General features: G+C 47.3%; 1 protein-coding gene across 1 annotated transcript in view; it reads left to right on the top strand.

Annotated features, from left to right (window-relative positions):
• aff2 (AF4/FMR2 family, member 2) overlaps window positions 1-26,892 on the top strand; it is a 238,501-nt gene that overhangs the window by 175,030 nt on the left and 36,579 nt on the right. The window contains exons 10-17 of the mRNA XM_056277911.1: window positions 9,784-9,901; window positions 13,522-13,627; window positions 13,933-14,083; window positions 14,767-14,982; window positions 15,951-16,137; window positions 19,642-20,228; window positions 20,643-20,757; window positions 22,292-22,407. Of these exons, the coding sequence (XP_056133886.1) occupies window positions 9,784-9,901; window positions 13,522-13,627; window positions 13,933-14,083; window positions 14,767-14,982; window positions 15,951-16,137; window positions 19,642-20,228; window positions 20,643-20,757; window positions 22,292-22,407 (1,596 nt within the window). The remainder of the gene's footprint in view (window positions 1-9,783; window positions 9,902-13,521; window positions 13,628-13,932; window positions 14,084-14,766; window positions 14,983-15,950; window positions 16,138-19,641; window positions 20,229-20,642; window positions 20,758-22,291; window positions 22,408-26,892) is intronic.

The raw sequence follows: 26,892 nt of genomic DNA, 5'->3' as shown, positions 1-26,892 counted from the left end.
TGCTGCCTAGCTACATTCTCCCCTGTCACCACCTTGCAGTCTCCAATCTCTTTTAGATCGCACTTCCTACATAAGATATAGTCCACCTGTGTGCACTTTCCTCCACTCTTGTATGTCACCCTGTGTTCCTCCCTCTTCTTGAAATATGTATTCACCACAGCCATTTCCATCCTTTTCGCAAAATTTACCACCATCTGTCCTTCCACATTCCTTTCCTTGGCACCATACCTACCCATCACCTCCTCATCACCTCTGTTCCCTTCACCAACATGCCCACTGAAGTCTGCTCCAATCACCACTCTCTCCTTCTTGGGTACACTCTCCACCACGTCATCCAACTCACTCCAGAATTCTTCTTTCTCTTCCATCTCACACCCAACTTGCGGGGCATATGGGCTGATAACATTCATCATCACACCTTCAATTTCCAACTTCATACTCATCACTCTGTCTGACACTCTCTTCACCTCCAGCACACTCTTGACATACTCTTCCTTCAGATTTACCCCCTACCCCATTTCTCCTCCTATCCACACCATGGTAGAAGAGTTTGAACCCACCTCTGATGCTCCTGGCCTTACTCCCCTTCCACCTGGTCTCTTGCACACACAGTATATCCATCTTCCTTCTCTCCATCATATCAGCCAGCTCTCTCCCTTTATCAGTCATAGTGCCAACATTCAAAGTTCCGACTCTCGCCTCCACACTCCTACCCTTCCTCCTCTCCTGCTGCCTCTGGACATGCCCTCTCCCTCTCCTTCTTCACCCAACAGTAGTAAAGTTTCCACCGGCACCCTGCTGGCCAACAGTACCAGTGGCGGTCGTTGTTAACCCGAGCGTTGACCAATCCGGTATGGAAATCTGATTTATGATCTGCATATTTGCTTGGGCAAAGGTTTTATGCCGGATGCCCTCCTTGACGCAACCCTCCCCATTTATCCGGGCTTGGGACCGGCACTAAGAATGCACTAGCTTGTGCACCCTCAGTGGCTGGGTTAACCTGCTAGCCGCACACAGTCCCAATTATGAGAAATGAAAACGAACATTGAACACTCACATAAAAGATGATAAAACTTAGTGGCACCCCTGGTGGGACTCACACTCCCTACAAGTCAACATTGTTTCTTCATGACGAATGTGGGGGATGGCATGTATATTGGGACCAAATCACTCAAAGTGGGACTAAACTGACAACAAAATTAAGCAAATTCATTATCAGTAGTGGTTTGTACTTTGATTTTATTAATCATCTACTATCCTCATTTTAGTATTTGAATGAATTCAAAAATTATATATATGTATATATATGTATATATGTGTATATATGTGTATATATATATATATATGTATATGTATATATATATATATATATATATATATATATATATATATATATATATATATATATATATATATATACACTACCGTTCAAAAGTTTGGGATCACATTGAAATGTCCATATTTTTGAAGGAAAAGCACTGTACTGTTCAATGAAGATAACTTTAAACTAGTCTTAACTTTAAAGAAATACACTGTATACATTGCTAATGTGGTAAATGACTATTCTAGCTGCAAATGTCTGGTTTTTGGTGCAATATCTACATAGGTGTATAGAGGCCCATTTCAAGCAACTATCACTCCAGTGTTCTAATGGTACAATGTGTTTGCTCATTGGCTCAGAAGGCTAATTGATGATTAGAAAACCCTTGTGCAATCATGTTCACACATCTGAAAACAGTTTAGCTCGTTACAGAAGCTACAAAACTGACCTTCCTTTGAGCAGATTGAGTTTCTGGAGCATCACATTTGTGGGGTCAATTAAACGCTCAAAATGGCCAGAAAAAGAGAACTTTCATCTGAAACTCGACAGTCTATTCTTGTTCTTAGAAATGAAGGCTATTCCATGCGAGAAATTGCTAAGAAATTGAAGATTTCCTACACCGGTGTGTACTACTCCCTTCAGAGGACAGCACAAACAGGCTCTAACCAGAGTAGAAAAAGAAGTGGGAGGCCGCGTTGCACAACTGAGCAAGAAGATAAGTACATTAGAGTCTCTAGTTTGAGAAACAGACGCCTCACAGGTCCCCAACTGGCATCTTCATTAAATAGTACCCGCAAAACACCAGTGTCAACATCTACAGTGAAGAGGCGGCTGCGGGATTCTGGGCTTCAGGGCAGAGTGGCAAAGAAAAAGCCATATCTGAGACTGACCAATAAAAGAAAAAGATTAAGATGGGCAAACGAACACAGACATTGGACAGAGGAAGACTGGAAAAAAGTGTTGTGGATGGATGAATCCAAGTTTGAGGTGTTTGGATCACAAAGAAGAACGTTTGTGAGACGCAGAACAAATGAAAAGATGCTGGAAGAATGCCTGACGCCATCTGTTAAGCATGGTGGAGGTAATGTGATGGTCTGGGGTTGCTTTGGTGCTGGTAAGGTGGGAGATTTGTACAGGGTAAAAGGGATTCTGAATAAGGAAGGCTATCACTCCATTTTGCAACGCCATGCCATACCCAGTGGACAGCGCTTGATTGGAGCCAATTTCATCCTACAACAGGACAATGACCCTAAACACACCTCCAAATTGTGCAAGAACTATTTAGAGCAGAAGCAGGCAGCTGGTATTCTATCGGTAATGGAGTGGCCAGCGCAGTCACCAGATCTGAACCCCATTGAGCTGTTGTGGGAGCAGCTTGACCGTATGGTACGCAAGAAGTGCCCATCCAACCAATCCAACTTGTGGGAGCTGCTTCTGGAAGCGTGGGGTGCAATTTCTCCAGATTACCTCAACAAATTAACAGCTAGAATGCCAAAGGTCTGCAATGCTGTAATTGCTGCAAATGGAGGATTCTTTGACGAAAGCAAAGTTTGATGTAAAAAAAATCTTATTTCAAATACAAATAATTATTTCTGACCTTGTCAATGTCTTGACTCTATTTTCTATTCATTTCACAACATATGGTGGTGAATAAGTGTGACTTTTCATGGAAAACACAAAATTGTTTGGGTGATCCCAAACTTTTGAACGGTAGTATATATATATATATATATATATATATATATATATATATATATATATCCACCCCCTCTGCCGATCCGGGGAGGGCTGCAGACTACCACATGCCTCCTCCGATACATGTGGAGTCGCCAGCCGCTTCTTTTCACCTGACAGTGAGGAGTTTCACCAGGGGGGCGTAGCGCGTGGGAGGATCACGCTATCCCCCCCCGAACAGGTGCCCCGAGTGACCAGAGGAGGCGCTAGTGCAGCAACCAGGACACATACCCACATCCGTTTTCCCACCCGCAGACATGGCCAATTGTGTCTGCCCGACCAAGCCGGAGGTAACACGGGGATTCGAACCAGCGATCCCCGTGTTGGTAGGCAATGGAATAGACTGCCACGCCACCCGGACGCCTGCATTTCTTATTCTTATGTATTACTTCAGTAGAGGAGGCTGATCCACAGCACATGGCTCTCAGCTGTAATACTACAGAGCTGTCATCAGTATCAATACTGTAATACCACAGAGCCGTCGTCAGTAGCAATACTGTAATACTACAGAGCCGTCATCAGTAGCAATACTGTAATACTACAGAGCCGTCATCAGTAGCAATACTGTAATACTACAGAGCCGTCATCAGTGTCAATACTGTAATACTACAGAGCCGTCATCAGTATCAGTACTGTAATACTACAGAGCCATCATCAGTATCAGTACTGTAATACTACAGAGCCGTCATCAGTATCAGTACTGTAATACTACAGAGCCGTCATCAGTATCAATAGTGTAATACTACAGAGCCGTCATCAGTATCAGTACTGTAATACTACAGAGCCGTCATCAGTATCAGTACTGTAATACTACAGAGCCGTCATCAGTATCAGTACTGTAATACTACAGAGCTGTCATCAGTATCAGTACTGTAATACTACAGAGCTGCAGTGAGGCAAGGCAGCTTTATTTATGTAGCACATTTCATACACAAGGCAATATAAGATGCTTTGCATAAAGATGGAGATTACAGAACAAGAATATCAAAAGAACAAGATGAAGAATTGGCCGTTAGAATCAGATTCAGTAAAGAATGAAGTAACAGAACAGTGAGCAGACACTGCCTTTTCCCCCCCTTTGTGTCAAAAATGTACGTCTAAGACTTTTTTGATAAAAGCTCCCGCTAAACTGCTTTCTTGGGGTTTCCTTTTTTCCTTGCTTTTGGAGCCGCTGACTGACAGGCGGACTGTTTGGCATGCTGGGAGGTTTCCACCTGTCACTCAGTTTCAAATTTCACATTGATTAAACTTCCATTACAAGTTTATTTTAGGAGTTGAGAGCCTGTCTACCCAAAGCGACTTCCGTGGAAAGACGACGGAATGCGGACATCTGATGCTGTGGATGCGCGTCCATCCTCAGCAGGAGCCAACCAGCTCGCTAGTCACAATACAGCGCGAGCCCGGACCGTCAGCCTGCGAGCTGCTGCCTGGAGAAAGCCGAATCGAAGTTGCCACAGTGGCGTGTGCCAGCCACGAAACTGCCAGAGCAGGCTTCAACTGAAAACCGAGGCCTACCTGCCAGTTGGAAAGCCTGGGGTAAGAGGTCAAATTGGAGGAAACGAGAATCGACTCTGTGCATAACTGTAGTCCACAATCCCGTCCGTCCGCTCATCCTCATAACCGTGGGCGTAACTTGATGCGTACAACTTGAAACTTTCCACCCCGTGTGCTGGCGGGTGCAGGTGGAAGTGTGTGGACAGTTGTGTACGTGTCGCTGACATGTATCCGTGGTAAATCTTGCAAGCATCGCGAAAAACATGCCATTGTCAACAGCACACGCCAACAAGCAGGAAACCGGTATGCCCGCTGCGGTAGAAACCGGAAGTCGGTGGACTACAGTCATGCACAGAGCCGGTTGTTAGCATGTTAGCTAACATTGTTAATGAGCGAATGAAAGCTACTTTATTTGACATTGTATTCTTACAACGAATGTGTTCTCTGCATGCAACCCATCCTATTGTATAGGAGCAGCGGGCAGCTGCAGGGACCAACTCCAGTTCTTCTTTCCATTGCCTTGCTCAGGGGCACAGGCAGGAGTATTAACCCGAACATGCATGTCTTTCTGATGGTGGGAGGAAACCGGAGCACCCGGAGGAAACCCACGCAGACACGGAGATAACATGCAAACGTGGAGGATGTCAGGTATGGGGGATCAGGCACTGGACTGCACACTAAGAACATCCGGTCAGCAGGAACCCCTGACAAACGGTAATGGCGGCCTACTCTGCTAGAAAAGTGACGGCAGCAGAGCAAGTATGGTTGCCAACCATCTGGCAGTGCTCAGGAGAGCAAAAGGCAGACGGCTGAAGAGGAGAAGAGGGCAAGGCTGAGACACTGGTACAGGCCAAGAAGAAGATATAAGGACAGACTCCTCTAGCCCTGCCCCCCCCACCCCACCAGTTCTAAAGCACAGGATACTCTATTCAAGTTTGTAATTTATCTTTCATATTTTACCATGGTTTCTGGCACAGAGCGGATGTGGAGAGCAATCATCTTGAAAAGAATTGTAACGAGTTGTGTATCTGCTGGGCTGCCCTTTGTTAATTTTCTTTGTAGTTGTGAGCATAGCATATGTAAAGGTATATTTGCACTTAATAAATGAATACATTGTACTTTATTTTGCTCAGTGTTGTAATTCGGTTAACTTGTGACCAACATCAAAGTAATCCTGAAAGAGATCAGAAATTAGAATTTAGTGGCTTACTTTTCAAAAAGCCATCTAAGGGGAGCGGACCCCCAGATCCCCCTAGCAGGTCTGTTTTTCTCTGCTCATGCATCCTCCCCACCTTTTCACCCCTGACCAGTCTGCATGCCTGTGAGATGTTCTCACAGACCAATGCTCTGGTAGAAAATGTTGGGCATGTGCTGGCCGCTAATTCTTCGCCCTTTTAAAAATGTCAAAACAACAAAAGCGTTTTCTCTATGATGGATAGATGGATAAAATATGCGGGACAGAACACACTGCACCAAACTGTGATGAAGCATCTCAGTTTCTGCTTTTCCAGTTGGGTATCAGGATGGAGTGATGACTCCTTTTCCAACTGGGAGCATCAGTGGAATCAAAGGAATTAATCCTCCTCCCAACCGAGGGCTGGTTTTGATTCAGAGAACAGACTTATTGTTCTCCTTCAGACGTCCAAACAAATATTTCAGCGCTGGAAGGGAGAAAAACAAACAGCGCACAACCCCAGATATGATTCCAGGATGTCTTCCCAATATACCAGTATCATCAACCAGTTAGTATCACCCTGAACTTCCCTGCGGGGATGAATAAAGGTTATCTTATCTCATCTTATCTTATCAGCAGCCTTCCAGCCATCTCTATGAAGAGTACCCTGTGCTGATATGCAGAAACACAACTCCTGAGGTGAATCGGCCGTACTAAATTTTCCCTAGGTGTGAACGGGTCTGTGTTTGTGTGTCGAGCCTGTGACAGACTGGCGTCCTGTCCAGGGTGTCTCCCCGCCTGCCGCCCAGTGACTGCTGGGATAGGCTCCAGCATCCCCGCCACCCTGAGAGCAGGATAGGCGGTTTGGATAACGGATGGGATGGATGTCCCACTGATATCTGCCCATTTGCATAGCCCTAATCAATTGATAAAGGTAATTTTGCTATGTATCAATTCTGAGTAGCCTTCCAATAGGGCAGAGACAAGGACAGCATGCACATGATCCTACTGATTTCAATTGCTTTATCATAAACAAATGACAACATACTAATGAGTCACAACTGTTTCGCTCTGCTCATTTGTTTTCAGTCTTCTAACTATGATCACATCATTTGTCCCAGCAAAATAAATGTAAAACATTATCATCGTTGTATTATGCAATCAAAAGTGTTGGTGTCTAGCAGAGATGGGGACTCGAGTCATTGCGACTTGGACTCAAGTTGACTCGGTCACTGTTTTGATGACTTGTGACTTGACAAAAAACAAAAGACTTGAGACTTTTTGAACAGGTTAGATAGATGGGCCAATAATATCATTAGACACGTACTAATATCTTGTCTTTTCTCTTTATAAAGACTGGATACTGCAGGTGAGACGGCAGTAATTGGGGGGGTGACTTGACTTGGGACTTGACCTGCCTTAACTCAGGACTTGACTTGACTTGACATAAACCGTGGCTTGACTGACTTGACTTGACTGTATATAACCTGTAACTTGACTTGACTTGATTTAACCTGTAACTTGACTTGACTTGACATAACCTGTGACTTGACTTGACATAACCTGTGACTTGACTTGACATAACCTGTAACTTGGCTTGACTTGACTTGACACAACCTTTGACTTGACATGACGTAACCTGTAACTTGACTTGACCTGTGACTTTGCTTGACTTGGCATAACCTGTGACTTGACTTGACCCAAGACAAAATGACTTGGTACTTGCTTGAGAATTGAAGGTTAAGACTTGAGACTTACTTGTGACTTGCACATGTGTGACTTGACCCAGTCTCTAGTGTTTAGCATATCCTTTATTTGATCTTATCATGTGATCACAGTGTCAGACTGACAGACCATATGATTTGATCATGTGATCATAGCGTCAGACTGACAGGCCATATGGTTTTATCATGTGATCAGTGTCAGACTGACAGACCATATGATCTTATCATGTGATCATAGCGTCAGACTGACAGACCATATGATCTTATCATGTGATCGTAGTGTCAGACTGACAGACCATATGATCTTATCATGTGATCAGTGTCAGACTGACAGACCATATGGTTTGATCATGTGATCATAGTGTCAGACTGACAGAACATATGATTTGATCATGTGATTACAGTGTCAGACTGACACACCATATGATTTGATCATGTGATCATAGTGTCAGACTGACACACCATATGATCTTATCATGTGATCATAGTGTCAGACTGACAGACCATATGGTTTGATCATGTGATCATAGTGTCAGACTGACAGACCATATGATTTGATCATGTGATCATAGTGTCAGACTGACAGACCATATGATCTTATCATGTGATCATAGTGTCCGACTGACAGACCATATGGTTTGATCATGTGATCATAGTGTCAGACTGACACACCATATGATTTGATCATGTGATCATAGTGTCAGACTGACAGACCATATGGTTTGATCATGTGATCATAGTGTCAGACTGACAGACCATATGATCTTATCATGTGATCGTAGTGTCAGACTGACAGACCATATGATCTTATCATGTGATCAGTGTCAGACTGACAGACCATATGATCTTATCATGTGATCATAGTGTCAGACTGACAGACCATATGATTTGATCATGTGATCACAGTGTCAGACTGACACACCATATGATTCGATCATGTGATCATGGTGTCAGACTGACACACCATATGATCTTATCATGTGATCATAGTGTCAGACTGACACACCATATGGTTTGATCATGTGATCATAGTGTCAGACTGACAGACCATATGGTTTGATCATGTGATCATAGTGTCAGACTGACACACCATATGGTTTGATTCTTATTTGTGTTATCACCTTGTGGACTATCGCTACCAAGACCAGCGTTACTTCACATGAACTACGGATTCTGTGTTCACTCCAATGGTGGAGTGTCTGCATAGGGGAGCTTGATTTGCTGCCACCCAGATCTGCTGGGTGACACACACACACACACACACACACACAGACAGTAAAATGTACCTTAAATTAACAGTTCACCAATAATTTTTTTTTAACTGGAGCAAAGCGGCGAGAGCAGGCCAGAGAGAGGTGGAGAACAACAGACGGGGAGGGGAGGGGGGGCAGGATGAGGGTAGTGATGAAGGTGGAAAACAGGAGTGAACTCATGCAGCATCTGCCACTCTGTGTTCGGGTGTGTGTTTAAAGCATGGGTGTGTGTTTGCTTGCATTTGTGTCTGTGTGCAAAAGTTTGTGTTGGCATGCTGTTTGTGTGCGAGCGTGTGCGTGTGTGTAAGTGGGTGTAGGCATCGTGTGTGTGTGTGTGGGGGGGGGGGTTGCCTGAGGAGCAGTTGATGGATTTGCTGCTTGACTACTTCCAAAGATTGGTGCCTGCTGTGATGGCAGCCTTGAACTGAAAATACTTTATGCACGCGCGCGCACACACACACACACACACACACACACACTCATGCACACACACGCACACACACACACACAGTCAACAAGAGGGAGAAAAAGTGAGTTGCAGAAAAAAGTGTGTGTGTGTGCGTGTGTGTGTGTGTGTGTGTGTGTGTGTGTGTGTGTGTGTGTGTGTGTGCGCGTGTGTGTGTGGGTCCATGCAAGTGAGCTGGTGTGTTGGATCATAGGAGGCAGTTTGAAAGGAGTGTGTATGGATGAATAAACAGCCAATCAGGACACCTCAGTAAGTGAAGCCACAGTGGCAACACAGTGGTTCAACATAGTGTGCTTGTGTTCATTAACAGATGTTTATGCTATTTTGTATCAAATGATGTCATTGTTACCATTGTTATTATCATTATTATCCAGTCAGCCAGGCGGTGAGCTCGGCATGTCAGCAGCAGTTACACCAGTTAAAATAGTCCGCCACCATCACAATGTAATGTCCTATTTACCTACACTCTCTGTCTGTCTCTCTCTCCATCTGTGTCTGTCTGTCTCTCCGTCTGTGTGTCTGTCTCTCTCTCTATCTGTGTGTCTGTCTCTGCATGTGTGTCTGTCTCTCTCTCCGTCTGTGTGTGTGTGTGTCTGTCTCTCTATGTGTGTGTCTAGTGGAGCGTCAGGCAGCAGCAGTGAATCAGAGAGCAGTTCGGAGTCAGACACTGATGAATCAGAGAGCAGCTCCACTGACAGCGACTTTAATCCAGCTTCCCGCACCAACACCCCAGAGGTAGGTATACTGTGTGTGTGTGTGTGTGTGTGTGTGTGTGTGTGTGTGTGTGTGTGTGTGTGTGTGTGTGTGTGTGTGTGTGTGATATGAAGACGTGTGAGTGGGCATATTAATATGTATAAAAAAATGTAACCAACCAAATCTATACAAATGTAACCAAAAATGTAAACAATGAGGTTGTTTATATTTTTGGTTACATTTGTATCGATTTGGTTACAAGGTGTCAGTAATGTAGCATCAGAAAATAACTGAAAAGTTTGAGGAAGTGAAGCACTGCATATGAGAGAGTATGCGTGTGTGAGTGCGCCCGTGTGTGCGCCCGTGTATGCGTGTGCGTTCCTAAGTGCACCTTCCTCCCCACCTTTGTAAACGGGGCCTCCGTCCTGAGTCACGTGGTGGTTTGTGAGTCGTAAAACACGGCTGCTCAAAATCAAATCATCACATTATTATCACGGCTTAACACTCCCTGATTTCATAGACACGTGCGGACTTCCACGCGGAGAGAGGGCGCGAGCGAGACACAGAGAGAAAAAAGAGGAGAAAAGAAAAGAGACTCCATGAGTCTGTAAAGGCTCGTGTCTAAACAGCCTCTTATCGGAACAAATTGAGATGAGGTTTAATTGGCAATTATGTGTAAAGAGATACAACATCACAGCTACTGGGAGAGTGTGTAACAGCGGGATTTGAAAATCACTGTGTTGTATTATTAATGAGTGTGTTGGTGCTGCTGTATTATTGATAAGATCAAGGAATGGCTTCATCATAACTGGCTATTTATTGCACATTTTTATTACATTTATACACATTTATTGCACGTGCTGATCTTGTGTGCATCAGGGTGCCGCTGACAGGGTAGCGAGGGGGTGTGTGACAGGGTAGCGAGGGGGTGTGTGACGGGTGGACGAGGGGGTGTGTGACAGGGTGGACGAGGGGGTGTGTGACAGGGTAGCGGGGGGGTTGTGACAGGGTTGACAAGGGGGGGTGTGACAGGGTAGCGAGGGGGTGTGTGACAGGGTGGACGAGGGGGTGTGTGACAGGGTAGCGAGGGGGTGTGTGACAGGGTAGCGAGGGGTGTGTGAAAGGGTGGACGAGGGGGTGTGTGACAGGGTAGCGAGGGGGTGTGTGACAGGGTAGCGAGGGGGTGTGTGACAGGGTGGACAAGGGGGGGTGTGACAGGGTAGCGAGGGGGTGTGTGACAGGGTGAACGAGGGGATGTGTGACAGGGTGGACGAGGGGGTGTGTGACAGGGTGGACAAGGGGGTGTGTGACAGGGTAGCGAGGGGGTGTGTGACAGGGTGGACGAAGAGGTGTGTGACAGGGTGGACGGTGGTTTCCTTTGCTGTTCCACCTTCGTATTATTTGTTGCTATAAAGTTGTCATCATTATTTAAAGTTATTCTGCTGAAATTCGTTCAGTCAGGAGACGGCCAGTATGAGGCGCTGCTTCTAGAAGGAAAGCGCTGCATTTATTTAAAGCCACGTTGGGTTTTACTGCTTGCCGAGTAATTTTTGGGCTTTCTCCACGAGGAATCTGACTCTCCCACAACAGGAGAGGCAAACCACATCAGCCCTCTTGTGGAAATGTGTCAGACAACACATAGAAAGTAAGATGTGCGAGTCCGGAAGTTCCTAGTGTTGCTTAAAGTCCACGTGGGCAGGGGAGAAAGTGAGGAAAGGGAGTTTAGCAAAAGGGGGAATTCAGTGTTCTTGCTGACTGGTGCGTTGAAAAGATGTGTAAGCATTAGCTCGCATGCTGTCACCGACTGCGAAAGTAAACCACTTGTTTTGATATGTATGGTGTTTAACTGCCTTACAGTGGCCTGGAAGGTAACAACACAACTTCAGCTGGTCCTGCAGATGACTATCCTCAAACCAGATGTGCAACACAAATGTACAATTGTAAATACACATGCAGTTGCTGTGTACTATTTACACATTATTATTATTATTATAACATAAGTAAATAATATTGTATATAATTATATAATATATATTAGATAAATACATAGTATTTAATTCATTTGATTTAACTCACTTTGAGTGTCAAGATAAAGCCTTATGTAAGTGTAATCCGTTATTATTATTACTATTAATTTATTTCTATTATTTTGTTGTTTTATTATTATTCAATTTTTTATTACTTATTATTATTTATTAATCAATGAATATAAATTAAATAATTTATTTTTATATTATTATTATTTATTTTATTATTTACTTTTATTTATTTGTTTGTTTGTTTATTCGTTTTTTTATTTATATAGTATTTAGTTTATTTGAATATCCATCCATCCATTATCCAAACTGCTTATCCTGCTCTCAGGGTGGCGGGGATGCTGGAGCCTATACCAGCAGTCATTGGGCAGCGGGCCTGGAGACACCCTGGACAGGCCGCCAGTCCATCACAGGGCCTCTTACATAATATTTAATTTATAGTATTTACTTATAGTATATATTGTTCATTCTTTCATTCATCTTCAGCCACTTCTCTGGGGTTGGGTCGCGTTAGCAGCAAGCTAAGTAGGGCACTCCAGATGTCCCTCTCCCCAGCAACACCCTCCAGCTCTTCTGGGGAGATCCCAAGGCGTTCCCAGGCCAGATTGGACATGTAGTCCGTCCAGTTAGTTCTGGGTCTGCCCCGGGGTCTCCTCCCAGTTGGCCGTGCCTGGTAAACCTCCAAAGGAAGGTGCCCAGGAGGCATCCTAATCAGATGCCCGAACCACCTCAACTGGCTCCTTTTGATGCTGAGGAGCAGCGGCTCTACTCCGAGCTCCCTCCGGATGTCCGAGCTCCTCACCCTATCTCTAAAGCTGAGCCCACACACCCTACGGAGGAAGCTCATTTCAGCCATTTGTATCCACGATCTCACCCTTTCGGTCACTACCCAAAGCTCGTGACCATAGGTGAGGGTTGGAATGAAGACTGACTGGTACATTGAGAGCTTTGCCTCCCGGCTCAGCTCCCTCTCCACTTCCGGCTCAGCTCCCTCTCCACTTCCGGCTCAGCTCCCTGTCCACTTCCGGCTCTGCTCCCTCTCCACTTCCGGCTCAGCTCCCTCTCCACTTCCGGCTCAGCTCCCTCTTCATTTCTGGCTCAGCTCCCTCTTCACCACAATGGTCCGGTGTCTGCATTGCTGCTGATGCTGCACCAATCCGTATTTATCATATAATATAATATTAGTATACAATTTAATAAATAAGCATAAGTTATTCAGCCGTAACAAAACTACAGTTGTGACATACCTTGTTGACCACACATAACCTCCAGTGTTCTATTTATTAATCCATTTATTTTTTGTTTTCTTTTTTGTTGCCCTTCTTTCTTTTCTTCTTCGTGAGTAATACTATGTGTAGGTAGAAGCTGCTGCAAACCGAAGTCAAATTCCTCCTATGCACAAACACGCTTGGCCAATAAGGTCGATTCTGATTCTGGTTGATTCGGAGTCTGATTTACTATTAAAGCATGGCTCCGCTGAGGTGCCATTTTGTTGCAGCGTTGGTGTTTTCATACATTTTAAAGATTGAAGTAACTGTTATTCTTTTCTGCCGCTGCTCTTCAAAATGTCTTTCTCTTCTATCCGTCTCTCTGTTCCTGCCACCACCAACCGCCGTGCCTCTCCAGCCTGAGCCCCCTTCCACCAACAAGTGGCAGCTGGACAGCTGGTTGAACAAGGTCCAGCCTCAAACCAAGCCCCTGGTACCCCCGCAGCAAGCTCATCATGAAGCAGGTGGGTGCACACGGGAGAGTGACTGTCCACACACTGTTCTATAACAGGTACTAGAGCTCGAACCTCTCGGGAACCGGTGTGGACGTGGCTCCAGTGTGGTCCGTTGTATTCAGAACTGGTGTAGAAGCACTTCTCTGGCAACGGATCTGAATGAGATGTATCCACTTGTCCAAACACGACCTGGACCGCACTGGGCTGTGATTTGAAGTCACTTTGTGGGATGTCAGTGAGGGAATATAATGTGTTTATGATGGCACAGGTAACATGAGGTGCAGCTGTTAAATTTACTGCCTCTTCTCGCCCAGGTTCCATCGCCCGGGGCCCAGAGACGTTCTCCCCAGGAGGTGACGCACCAGGAGGGGGTGGTGCTGCAAAAGCCAAGCCCTCTGCAGCCACCAGTACCACCGCTACACCTGCACAGACAGGCGAACACAAGGATACAAGAGGAGCCTTCTGGTAAAATAATGATAGTGATGATAAAACTATATATCTATTAAAACTTGCAAAGCTTAGAAAAGGGAGGCACGGTGGTGCAGTGGTTAGCACGGTCGCCTCACAGCAAGGAGGTCCTGGGTTCGAGCCCCGGGGTAGTCCAACCTTGGGGGTGGTCCCGGGTCGTCCTCTGTGTGGAGTTTGCATGTTCTCCCCGTGTCTGTGTGGGTTTCCTCCGGGAGCTCCAACAGTCCAAAGACATGTAGGTCAGGTGAATCAGCTGTACTAAATTGTCCCTAGGTGTGAATGTGTGTGTGTGTCTGTGTGTCGACCCTGTGATGGACCGACAGCCTGCCCAGGGTGTCTCCCCGCCTGCTGCCCAATGACTGCTGGGATAGGTTCCAGCATCCCGCGAGGCTGAGAGCAGGATAAGTGGTTTGGAGAACGGATGGATGGGTGTTTCGAAAAAGACTTATAGTTTAGAAAGATATATGAATATGAGGATGGATGGATGGATGGATGGATGGATGGATGGATGGATGGATGGATGGATGGATTAATGGAAGGATGGATGGGTGGGTGGACAGATGGATGGATAGTAGACAATTTAGATCAAAGAGTCGGAATGAACAAATGGCCAAACGACACATCTTGTCTGACTCGCACCCTGAGAATACTCACAGCCAGCCGGGCTCTGTTCTCCTCAGCACCGGCCGGGAGAAGGGCAAAACCAAGCTGAGCCAAAAGGGCTCAGGGGAGGGTCAGAGGTCAAAGATGAGGCTGTCACCAGGCCTGCTGTCAGGGTCAGAGGTCACAACCCCGAGGAGGAATACTGTAGGGAAGAACCAGCCCAGACGAACGGAGAGGGCCAACAGTCTGGAAGACCATCAGAACCAGGCCTGGAGCAGGACAAACCAACATAGGTAAGAACAGAAAGAATGAAATAGATGGATATACAGACAGACAGACAGACAGACAGAAGAATAGATAGATAGATAGATAGATAGATAGATAGATAGATAGATAGATAGATAGATAGATAGATAGACAGACAGACAGACAGACAGACAGACAGACAGACAGACAGACAGACAGACAGACAGACAGATAGATGGTGGAGGTTGAGCAGTCTCCAGTCGTGGTGTCTGAAACCAAACAGTTGACCACTTAAGCTGAACTATCCTAAGTGTCTACTTATTCCCAGTGTTGCTGGTGAATTAACAAATGAAACACAGGGTGTCTGGGTAGTGTAGTGGGCTATTCTGTTGCCTACCAACGTGGAGCTCGCCAGTTCGAATCCATGTGTTACCTACAGACACAATTGGCCGTGTCTGCAGGTGGGAAGCCGGATGTGGGTATGTGTCCTGGTCACTGCACTAGCGCCTCCTCTGGTTGGTCGGGATGCCTGTTGGGGGGGGGGGGGGACTAGGGGGGAATAGCATGATCCTCCCACGCGCTACGTCCCCCTGGTGAAACTCCTCACTGTCAGGTGAAAAGAAGCGGCTGGTGACTCCCCATGTATGGGAGGAGGCATGTGGTAGTCTGCAGCCCTCCCCGGATCAGCAGAGGGGGTGGAGCAGAGACCGGGAAGGCTCGGAAGAGTGGGATGATTGGCCGGATATACCTGGGGAGAAAGGGGGGGGTAGGTAAACAAATAAATACTTGTTTAGATACGTTTAACTCCATTTGAGTTGTTACAATGTATAATAATGTATGATGAAAGTATCTGTTAAGGTGCAACTGGGTTCTGTAAGAGGGCATCCTTGATCCTGGTGTACAGAATAGAATCGGGTTTGGGGAGGGGAAGTGTGTGGTTTCGTTAGCGCCTCCCTCTTCATCGATTTGCGATTTTTAATCTGGCACTCTTATTTCATGACAATCTCTCCTGCAGCCCCACAGCCAGGGATAAGGACCTGTTGCCTCCCCCCACCGCCGAGCATCAGAACCCCTCCCGGCCACGCAGCAAACCCTCTGGTGGCAAAGCGCTCCCCAGGAAGGAGCATCGGGGGACCACTTACTCCAGCAACGCAGTTACCCCACCGTCTGCCACGCAGCAAGCCCCCATAACCGTGTCGACGGTAAGTCGTAGACGACTCGGTGTCCGTGGCAGGTCAGGCGGAGGGGCCGGCGTCACCTACAGAGCGGCAATCTGTTATTCATTTGCTAATGGAGGAGGCCTCCGCCGGTGTGTTTGCTCCATCCATCAACGATCTCCCCATTCGCTGGAGTCATAAAACTCTCGTGCACAAAATGGAATTGCGACATTATTTTTATGGCTCAGCACTTGCTGGGGAAGGAGTGAGAGTGGGGAGGAAGAGCGAGAGAGAAAGACCTGACGAGTCACGTGACCCTTTAACGAGTTAACACTTGGTGGGTTTTATAAAGATTGTGGTTTTCAGGGAAGACAGAAAGTTGAGTGTTAGTGTAACTTTTCTGGGTGCTCTGTGGGCTGGTGAAGACGCAGAGCCGGGCAGACCAGGAGGAAGGAGGAGGAGGAGGATAACATGGATGTAAAACAGCATGAGCTTGTTTTTAATCTACCCGTGATAAGGAGAGAGACAGGGGAGAGTCCCTTCCATTTCCAAATTAATTTCTCTTCAACTCGGCAAAGTCAGCTCATCGTTTTTGGGGGATTGCAAGACAAAAGGGATCCCTTGAACGCGTGTCCCCCAAGAGAAACGCTGAGGCCGCAGCCCCGAGAACTTCAAGTTGGACCAAAATTGCAGCACTGGTATTTTCAAAATCACTTATTACTAGGGATGCACCATTTTGGATTTTGGCCGATACCCGATATTTTCCAGCTCCCCCGATTTTTCTCCCCGATTGCCGATATTTTCCAGCTCATCCTGGCCGATGCCGATATAGGCACATTTTTTTCCCACGTAATTCCAGAAAAAAAAATCAAGCATCTTCTGTGGTGGACTGAACTGAGGCTGCTACTCTGACAGGAGCTTGCTGATCTCTATGGCTGCTCTGGTGTTTTGTTCCCTGTGCGTGGCTAGGCGCCCCCCAGCAGGCAAAAACCACACAGACCTGAGTAAAACACGAGTACGATCTGTCTGAAAACAGTTAGAATGAATACCTCATTGTACCAGGGGCAGCAAGGCAACCTTGGGTTTTTGTTTTTTTTTGTTTTTTCATTGCACATTAATGTAGAGAATTCAGGGGCACCCGAGTTCGCATCCCGGCTGCTGCGGTGGGTTCCCGGCTGCTCCCTGAAGTCTCTACATCGGTGTCAGAAGTGAGACGGTGAGACCGTGAGGCCATCAGAAGTGTGTGTGCCCAGAGGCGTGAGGGAGCTGATATGCTGAAGTGTGGGGACGCGCTACCTGAAGGGTGGGGGGGGGGGTGTAGTGTAACGACCACGGATTACTAGACTCGTCGGCCCTTGGCTGACGGGTCGGACCCTTCAGTTGACTGGTTAGTGTAGTCACCTGTGGTGTGGGTGACCCGGGTTCGCTTCCTGGCTGCGGCAGTTCCGGGCTGCCCCCTGAATTCACTTCGTTAAGATAAATCAGTCAAGTCAGTGTGTATCAATCCCGTGGTTAAAACGATCTCGTTAATCATTTCAGTGCCAGCTAAAGCATTTGACACCTAATGTGCCCAACTTACAAAGCAGCCTACCTGAAATCTGAGAAAACTCAGAAAACACGGCTGGCACGCAATCACACGCAACCCACACGCAGTTAATGAGGCAGGTAAAAGAACCCGCTCCGGCTCACCATAGGCCCGATCCCCGTGGGTGCTCCGGTGGCCGGCCCACCATAGGCCCGATCCCCGTGGGTGCTCCGGCAGCCGGCCCACCATAGGCCCGATCCCCGTGGGTGCTCCGGCAGCCGACCCACCATAGACCCGATCCCCGTGGGTGCTCTGGCGGCTAGGCCCGATCCCCGTGGGTGCTCCAATGGCTGGCCCACCATAGGCCCGATCCCTGTGGGTGCTCCGGCAGCCAGCCCACCATAGGCCCGATCCCCGTGGGTGCTCCGGCAGCCGACCCACCATAGGCCCGATCCCTGTGGGTGCTCCGGCAGCCGGCCCACCATAGGCCCGATCCCCGTGGGTGCTCCGATGGCTGGCCCACCATAGGCCCGATCCCTGTGGGTGCTCCGGCAGCCAGCCCACCATAGGCCCGATCCCCGTGGGTGCTCCGGCAGCCGACCCACCATAGGCCCGATCCACGTGGCTGCTCTGGCAGCTGGCCCACCATAGGCCCGATCCCCGTGGCTGCTCTGGCAGCCGGCCCACCATAGGCCCGATCCCCGTGGGTGCTCCGGCAGCCGGCCCACCATAGGCCCGATCCCCGTGGGTGCTCCGGCAGCCGACCCACCATAGGCCCGATCCCCGTATGTGCTCCGGCGGCCGGCCCACGATACGGTGGCTGACCCACCATAGGCCCAATCCCCGTGGGTGCTCCGGCGGCCGGCCCACGATACGGCGGCCGACCCACCATAGGCCCGATCCCCGTGGGTGCTCCGGCGGCCGGCCCACGATACGGCGGCTGACCCACCATAGGCCCGATCCCCGTGGGTGCTCCGGCGGCCGGCCCACGATATGGCGGCCGGCCCACCATAGGCCCGATCCCCGTGGGTGCTCGAGCACCGCAGCACCCACGGGGAGTCGATCAAAAAATAAATGAATAGGTAAATGAGTGAATAAGGCTGTGTGCTGGTATGGCGCAGAGCAGTGCGGCGTGTCATGTTTGTGTTTACGTCCAACAGACGACTGCAGCCTCGTGAGCCTCCATTACCGTTATCGCTCAAGCAAGCGCAATAAAGGTGGTTTTGTGACTCTCATCACCTTGGTGGTATTCACTTAACTCGGTCCCCCACAGGCAAAAACATAAATCGGCCATATGCACCCTGCCTACATGATGCACCGCAGCTGTGCAGCTCTGCGGCTGTGCAGGTCTGCGGCTGTGCAGCTGTGCACAAAAGTTCTTCGCGTCGCATGCGCATAATTAAGGCGTCATCTAATTGGCCTGTCGTATTGGAATTTCGGCCAGATGCCGATTTTTCATTTTCAAGCGTTCCTCTGCCGATACCGATGACGTGCCGATATCATCGTGCATCCCTGCTCACTACTTTAGATGTCATACGTGTCCTGCTGTCTCTTTCCGCCGGAAAATAAATATAAAAGTAGAACGCTCTCTTTAAAAGCCCTTGCTCGAGTTCAGCTTCTCTCAGCCGATAAATTTTTTTCTGATACTTATGACGTCATCATACACACTCATTTACATACAGCTAATCAAACTATATAACCCCACCCACCCTTACCACTATCCCTTGTTTAAACTTGTCAATCAACGGTCAGCTCATGAATATTAATGAAGACTGGACCACTGGACAGCTCCTGAGACAAGCGAGGACCTTTGTGGGTAAAGATATAAAAGGAAACCACAATGTTAGTCATTTACAAACGAGAAATGTTGCTTGATGTTTTGCTATGCTGTCTTCAAGGTGCTGTGCTGCCAGTCAGCCCCTTAACCTTGGTAGCTTTAGTACCAAGTCGTACGCATTAAACCACAACACCTTTTTTAACCTTGTCCATTGTTTGGTCCCATATGCTTTTTGTCCCCTTCACAGGACAAGAAGAAGCACAGGGGCCCGAGCAGCAAAATCACACCCAAGTCCCGAGAGTTCATCGAAACCGAGTCGTCCTCCTCCTCCTCCGAATGCCACTCGGATCCGGAGGAGGTCGTCAAAATCCCAGCTCTGCTCTCCCAGATGGCACGTGCCGCCGCCGCCATAAACTCACAAACACTGTCGAACGCGCTCGTGCACGCGCCCCTTCTCCCGTGCCTTGGCCCTGGTGGTGCGGGGTCTCTCGGAACATTCGGAGGCAAAGGACTTCGCCTCAAAGACGGTAGCAACGTGACCAGTAACGGTAGCAGTAGTAACGGTAGTAGCAGTAGTAATAGCAGTACTTTTAACTCCCTGAGTATTACCAATGTAAGTAGCTCGTTTGGGAATTCGGTGCCAGATCCTGGGGGGTTGGAGGAACAGTGTAGAGACTTGGACTCCATGTCGCTGCCCTCTGAACTGGGGAAGGAGCTGCCTCTCTCCCCGCTAAGGGACTACCAAGAGATCCAGAGTTTGTGGGTGAAAATTGAACTGAGTCTGCTTAGTAGGGTGCCGGGGCAGGGGTTAGGGGAGAGAGACAGAGCCGAGCCGTCGGAGGAGAGCGAGAGAGACAGACAGGGGGAGAGAGAGAGGGAAAGGGCGGGTGAGAGAGAGGGGTTGGGGACAGGTGAAAGAGAGCGAGAGCGACAGAGGCAGGAGGAGCGAGAGTGGCCGGGTCAAAAGGAGAGGGAGAAATCGGGCAAGGGGGAAAGGGAACGGATAAGGATGGAGGAAAGACAGAGGCCGGAGGAAGAGAATGACCGAATGGGGCACGAGGCCGGGCAGAAAGAGAGGCTAGGGGAGAGAGAAAGGCTAGCGGAGAGAGAGAGGCAGGCGGACAGGGAGGAGGTAGACAGATTCAGACTGGGGGAGAGGGAGCAGGCGGCGCTGAGAGACAGAGAGAAGGTGTGTCAAGGTTTGATGTCCTTGGACATTCCCCCGACGCAGGAGCAGATTGTTCCCAGGCTGGCCGGCAAGGCGGAGAAAGGAGAGAGCGGAGGCAAACACAGGAGACAGACCGCCGGGAACGCGGCGGTCCCGACAGAAAAACACACAGCAAAGAGCAAGAGAAAACACAAGGTGAACGATCACACCCCACCCTCACGTTTCAATGCTCGGATCGCATCTTCCCGTTACTCATTTAAAGCAGCATGATGTGATTTTCTCTCAAGTTAGCGAGCGGACCGGACAGGACATGACTTTCCCTACGAGACATGATAGAAATGAACATGGAATTTTAGATTTTTTTTCTTCAACAATAGACCACACATGTTTTGCTGCAACCTTATTTTGCTGTTGGGGACAGCCTGGAGAGGTGGAGGAGAGCCTGGAGAGGTGGAGGTATGCACTGGAGGGAAGAGGAATGAAAGTCAGTAGGAGCAAGACAGTATACATATGCCTGAATGAGAGGGAGGACAGTGGAATGGTGAGGATGCAAGGAGTGGAGGTGACGAAGGCGTGTGAGTTTAAATACTTGGGGTCAGGTGTCCAAAGTAACGGGGAGTGCAGAAGAGAGGTGAAGAAGAGAGTGCAGGCAGGGTGGAGTGGGTGGAGAAGAGTGTCAGGAGTGATTTGTGACAGAAGGGTACCAGCAAGAGTTAAAGGGAAGGTTTACAAGATGGTGGTGAGACCAGCTATGTTGTATGGTTTGGAGACAGTGGCACTGATGAAAAGACAGGAGGTGGAGCTGGAGGTGGTAGAGGTGAAGATGATAAGATTTTCACTGGGAGTGATGAAGAAGGACAGGATTAGGAACGATTATATTAGAGGGACAGCTCAGGTTGGACGGTTTGGAGACAAAGCAAGAGAGGCAAGATGGAGATGGCTTGGACATGTGTGGAGGAGAGATGCTGGGTATATTGGGAGAAGGATGCTGAATATGGAGCTGCCAGGGAAGAGGAGAAGAGGAAGGCCAAAGAGGAGGTTTATGGATGTGGTGAGGGAGGACATGCAGGTGGCTGGTCTGACAGAGGAAGATGCAGAGGACAGGAAGAGATGGAGACGGATGATCCGCTGTGGCGACCCCTAACAGGAGCAGCCGAAAGTAGTAGTGGTAGTAGTAGTAGTAGTAGTAGTTGTAGCAGTAGTGGTAGTAGTAGTAGTAGTAGCAGTAGTAGTAGCAGTAGTAGTAGTAGTAGCAATAGTAGTAGTAGTAGTAGTAGTAGTAGTAGTAGTAGATTTTGCTGCAACCTCTACCATCAAAAAGTCATTGCTGAAGAAATAAAAATCTAAAATATTTCGTGGCGAGTGTCGTGTCGTGTGCACAAATAAAGGGTCACCTCTCGTTCGCTGGTACTGTGACAGTACTGCCACAGCAGACTATCTGAGGCTACAGCAGTGGGGCTCAACTGTGTACTGAAGTGCCAGAAGTCTCAGTTGTTGTCTTCACACTCCAGATAAGAAATTGATAACAAAAAAGTTGCACAATGTCACTTTTAAGTGTTTTCTATCAAAAAAAAGTAATTCTTTCTCTGTTACGACTCCTCTCTGTTTTACCTCTCTTTTATAGACATCTTAGTCTTGCCCTTTCTCTTTTTATTTTTTCTTCTTTTTTCTGGCCTGCATATTCTTTCTGTGTCTCGCGGCCTGCCTTATCTGTCCTATATGTCCCCAGACGGACCACAGCGAGGCCTCGCTCAGTGGCAGTAAAAAGCTTCGACTGGACAAAGACTGTCAGCTCTTGCCACCCTGCATCTCACCGATACACACCCACAAGAGCAGCTCCGTAGAGTACGTACCCACACACACACACACACCCACACACACACACACACACACACCAGTACCGAGAAAACTAGTGTTTATAGCCGAGGCTCTCCTCCACCCAAAAATGTACAAGCAGCTTATTACCACCTATAGTGAGGTTTTAAGCTACGTCCTCTAGGTCCTCCGTAGTTATAACACGTTACTTCCCCTGAAACAATAAGCACCTCCTTCCATAAGCTGTGGTGAGAAGGAATATGAATAAAAGCAAAGTGTACCGTCACATAGCGGTTATAATGTCCACACTTGCTGACTTTCTAACTTGTGGCTAACGTTAAGTTAGCTCTTATGACGTCATTCATAGGTGAACACACTGCCAACAGCAACCTTAGTTACTATACTAGACGGCGAAACTACACAAAAACCCACTGACTACATGTTCTATTGTTCTCACACTGTTTTAAAAACCACAATGCACAGAGGCGAAACGTATCTGTGGCACATCTCCTGCCGCCGGTAGGGGCGCTAATTTAGGAAACGCTCCTGTGGGTCGTACTAGAGGACAAATGACCTATGTGGTCGTCTAGGCTGGAGGACTGGTCGTTTGAGTTGCATCAATCTATGTGCAGAAGTGAAACAAAATCAAAAACATTTGTTACATTTTGTCACAGCTTGAAACGTGCACCATTACATTAGCCACATTGTAACTGCCTGATGCTGATTAATTATTCGTTAGGAGGATTTTCAGCTACACTTTATTTTAGGGGGTCGGGAAATTACATAGTAGTTTCCTAGTAATAAGGTGGTAATTATCACATAATTTCTTAGAAATAAGGTTGAAATTACCTTGTAATTTGGGTTAAGGTTAGGGTTAGCTGTAAAATTACCTGTAAAAACTACCACCTTATTACGAGGAAATTACCATTTAATTTCCGACCCCCTAAAATAAAGTGTTACCGGATTTTCTGTTGCCACCACAACAGCATGGATAATGTGTTGCCTGTCTATCAAACAGTAATTTGCAGAAATCAAGCCTCAAACAGTTTGTCCCGGAAATACCAGCGCCTTTCATCTCTTTGGTAATGACGTAAATGCCCAGCTTCCACAGTAAATTTCATTTCTGCGTCTTCATCAAAGATTTGAATATTTTTGATGAAAATTATTGGTAACTGGGCAAAATGTAAGCAGCGACTGATTCCTGCCAGCTGAAGCAGGCACGGCTGTGCATCCTCACCCTGAGGCTGTGCATCCTCGCCTTGATTCCCCCGCGCGTCAGATATTAACCTCATGTTGACTTGGATTACGATATGTTGGAATAATCGCACTTTTCTGAATGAAGTATTTTCAGTTGGGCTCTAAAAAGAACGAGGTGATGAGATTGCCATGGAAAGGCTTAAAATTCAAATGCTTGGCCTAAAAATGACAAACCCAAAATTCCAGCTTTCATTTAAATTATTAAAACCAGACTAACATTGCTGTCTCTGTGAATCTACCTCAGCATGACAGCCACAGACAACTTGTCTGTGTGCAAATAGTTGTGCAAAGTTGTGCAAATATTGCATGAAGCACATGCACACATGCACAGTATGAGCCTCAACTCATACTCATGTGCACACACATGTGTACATAGGTGCATTTTATGGAATGGTTAAGTAGAAAAAACACAACACTGCATATTATAGATCATCCATCCATCCATCATCTAACCGCTTAGGCGGCACGGTGGCGCAGTGGTTAGCGCGGTCACCTCACAGCAACAAGGTCCTGGGTTTGAGCCCCGGGGTAGTCCAACCTTGGGGGTCGTCCCGGGTCGTCCTCTGTGTGGAGTTTGCATGTTCTCCCCGTGTCTGCGTGGGTTTCCTCCGGGGGCTCTGGTTTCCTCCCATAGTCCAAAGGCATGTAGGTCAGGTGGATCGGCCGTACTAAATTGTCCCTAGGTGTGTGTGTGTGTGTGTGTGTGTGTGTGTGTGTGTGTGTGTGTGTGTGTGGTCTAGTGTCCTGTCCAGGGTGTCTCCCGATCTGCCGTACAATGACTGCTGGGATAGGCTCCAGCATCCCCGCGATCCAAATTTGGATGAGCGGATGGATATTAGAAGATAAAAGATTGGACCTGCTGATCAATGTTTTCCTTATTTTAGGCAAACTTTTTATTCATAAGGCTACATTTATTAAGACTCCACCCATCTTCATGTGCTACTATAATGAAACTCAACTCTATATTAAGAAATTAATGAAATCAAAATTTGCCAAAGATCTCTGGATTACTAAAACATAATCTGACCATAATAGCTTAAAAACTAACACTCAATTAGTCAATCCTTATTTAGGATTTAGTGATTTTATGGTTATTTTACGTTTTATTCTGCTTAATTGATTTATTTTATCGTTATTTTTTGTTTTATTCTGCTTAATTGGTTTATTTTATGATTATTTTACGTTGTATTCTGCTTAATTTGTTTATTTTATGGTTATTTTACATTTTATTCTGCGTAATTAATTTATTTTATGACTATTTTACGTTTTATTCTGCTTTATTGGTTTATTTTACGGTTATTTTACATTTTATTCTGCTTAATTGGGTTATTTTACGTTGTATGCTGCTTAATTGATTTATTTTATGGTTATTTTGTGTTTTATTCTGCTTAATTGGTTTATTTTATGGTTATTTTACGTTGTATTCTGCTTAATTGATTTATTTTATAGTTATTTTATGTTTTATTCTGCTTAATTGATTTATTTTATAATTAATTTATGTTTTATTCTGCTTAATTGGTATATTTTACGGTTATTTTACATTTTATTCTGCTTCATTGGTTTATTTTACGGTTATTTTGCGTTTTATTCTGCTTAATTTGCCTCAGGCAAATCAACAACACTGCACTGCCCGGGAAGCTGAAGCTTTGGTGCTTTCAGTTTGGGCCGCTACCCCGACTCATGTGGCCAATAACTATGTACGAAGTCTCACTATCTCATGCCAATCGCTTGGAGAGGCTAGTGAACTCGCAGGTGAGGAAGTGGCTTGGACTGCCAAGGTGCCTCAGCAGTGTTGGACTCTACGGCAATGGAGCCCTCGCACTGCCAATTTCCAGCCTGGTTGAGGAATTCAAATGTGCCAAAGTGAGGCTGGACATGTCCCTCACAGAATCCCGAGACCCAATAGTGAGAGGAGTTGCTCCAACCCTAGCAACAGGGAAGAAATGGACCCCGGCTGCAGCTGTACTGGAGGCGAAATCTGCCCTCCGCCACCGAGACGTAGTAGGCCATGTTCAACAAGGCAGAGGCAGCCTTGGCCTGGGAATAAAAACACCTACCTGGCAAAAGGCGACTACTACCGAACGGCGAACTATGGTGGTTGAGGAGGTCCGCCGACAGGAAGAAGCAGCCAGATGTGCTAAAGCCGTAGCACAAGCCAAACAGGGTCGCTGGATGAGGTGGGAGGGTGTTGAAAAGAGGAAACTCACATGGAGTGAGCTCTGGAGCATGGAATCAAACAGGCTGAGTTTCATCATCAAGGCCACATATGATGTCCTGCCCTCTCCCATAAATCTAAATCTCTGGTTTGGAGAGAATCCATCTTGCTCCCTGTGTACAGCCCCAGCAACCCTCAAGCATATCTTGGTTGGCTGCAAGACCACCCTTACCCAAGGCAGATACACCTGGCGACACAATCAGGTGCTCAGGTGCTTGGCAGCTGAACTCGATTGCAAGAGGGTTTCCATCAATGCCCAACCCTTCAACAACCAGGAAGGGCCCCGGCGTTTCCCAGCTTTCATTCGAGAGGGGGATAAACTGAAGGCCAACCCTTCACTTCCCAACTTAGGCTCACTAAACTCAGCCAGGGATTGGGAAATGCGAGTGGACTTAGGCCAGAAGCTCATCTTCCCGACAGAGATCGCAACAACCACCTTGCGACCAGACCTCGTCCTCTGGTCCAACGCTTACCAGCTCGCTTACATCATTGAGCTCACAGTCCCCTGGGAGGATGCAGTCGATGAAGCGTACGAGCGTAAGAAGCTGCGGTACGCCAACCTAGCAGCCGAAGCAGAGGACAGAGGCTGGAAGGTGAAGGTGCGCCCTGTGGAGGTGGGTTGTAGGGGCTTTGTTGCCAGCTCCACAGCAAAACTCCTGAGGGAACTAGGAGTCAGGGGGCAGGCCCACAGGAGAGTGATCAAAGAGCTAGCCAACACTGCTGAGAGGACTAGCCACTGGATCTGGCTCAAAAGGAGACACGCCGTCTGGGCTGCCAGGGTGAACAGCTAACCACAGGTCACACACCCAGGACCGATCAACCTGTGGTGGGCCTGCCTCAGCGGAGGGTGTCTTGTGATAAAAGGCCGAAACACCCTGTGATGCTGAGGTACACAACTGATGATGTGTCCTGGTGGTGGCAATGTCACCTTGGCAGACATCTCCAGTTTGATCTCCACTGAATCTGTTGCAGTGCAAACACTAGGGATTTTAACAACCAGTCCTTTTTTTTTTATTTTACGGATATTTTACGTTTTATTCTGC

This window comes from Lampris incognitus, chromosome 1, assembly GCF_029633865.1.
Source record: "Lampris incognitus isolate fLamInc1 chromosome 1, fLamInc1.hap2, whole genome shotgun sequence".
Lineage (NCBI taxonomy): Eukaryota > Metazoa > Chordata > Actinopteri > Lampriformes > Lampridae > Lampris > Lampris incognitus.
Note: the sequence above shows the minus strand (reverse complement) of the source record. Positions and strands in the feature narration are given on the sequence as shown.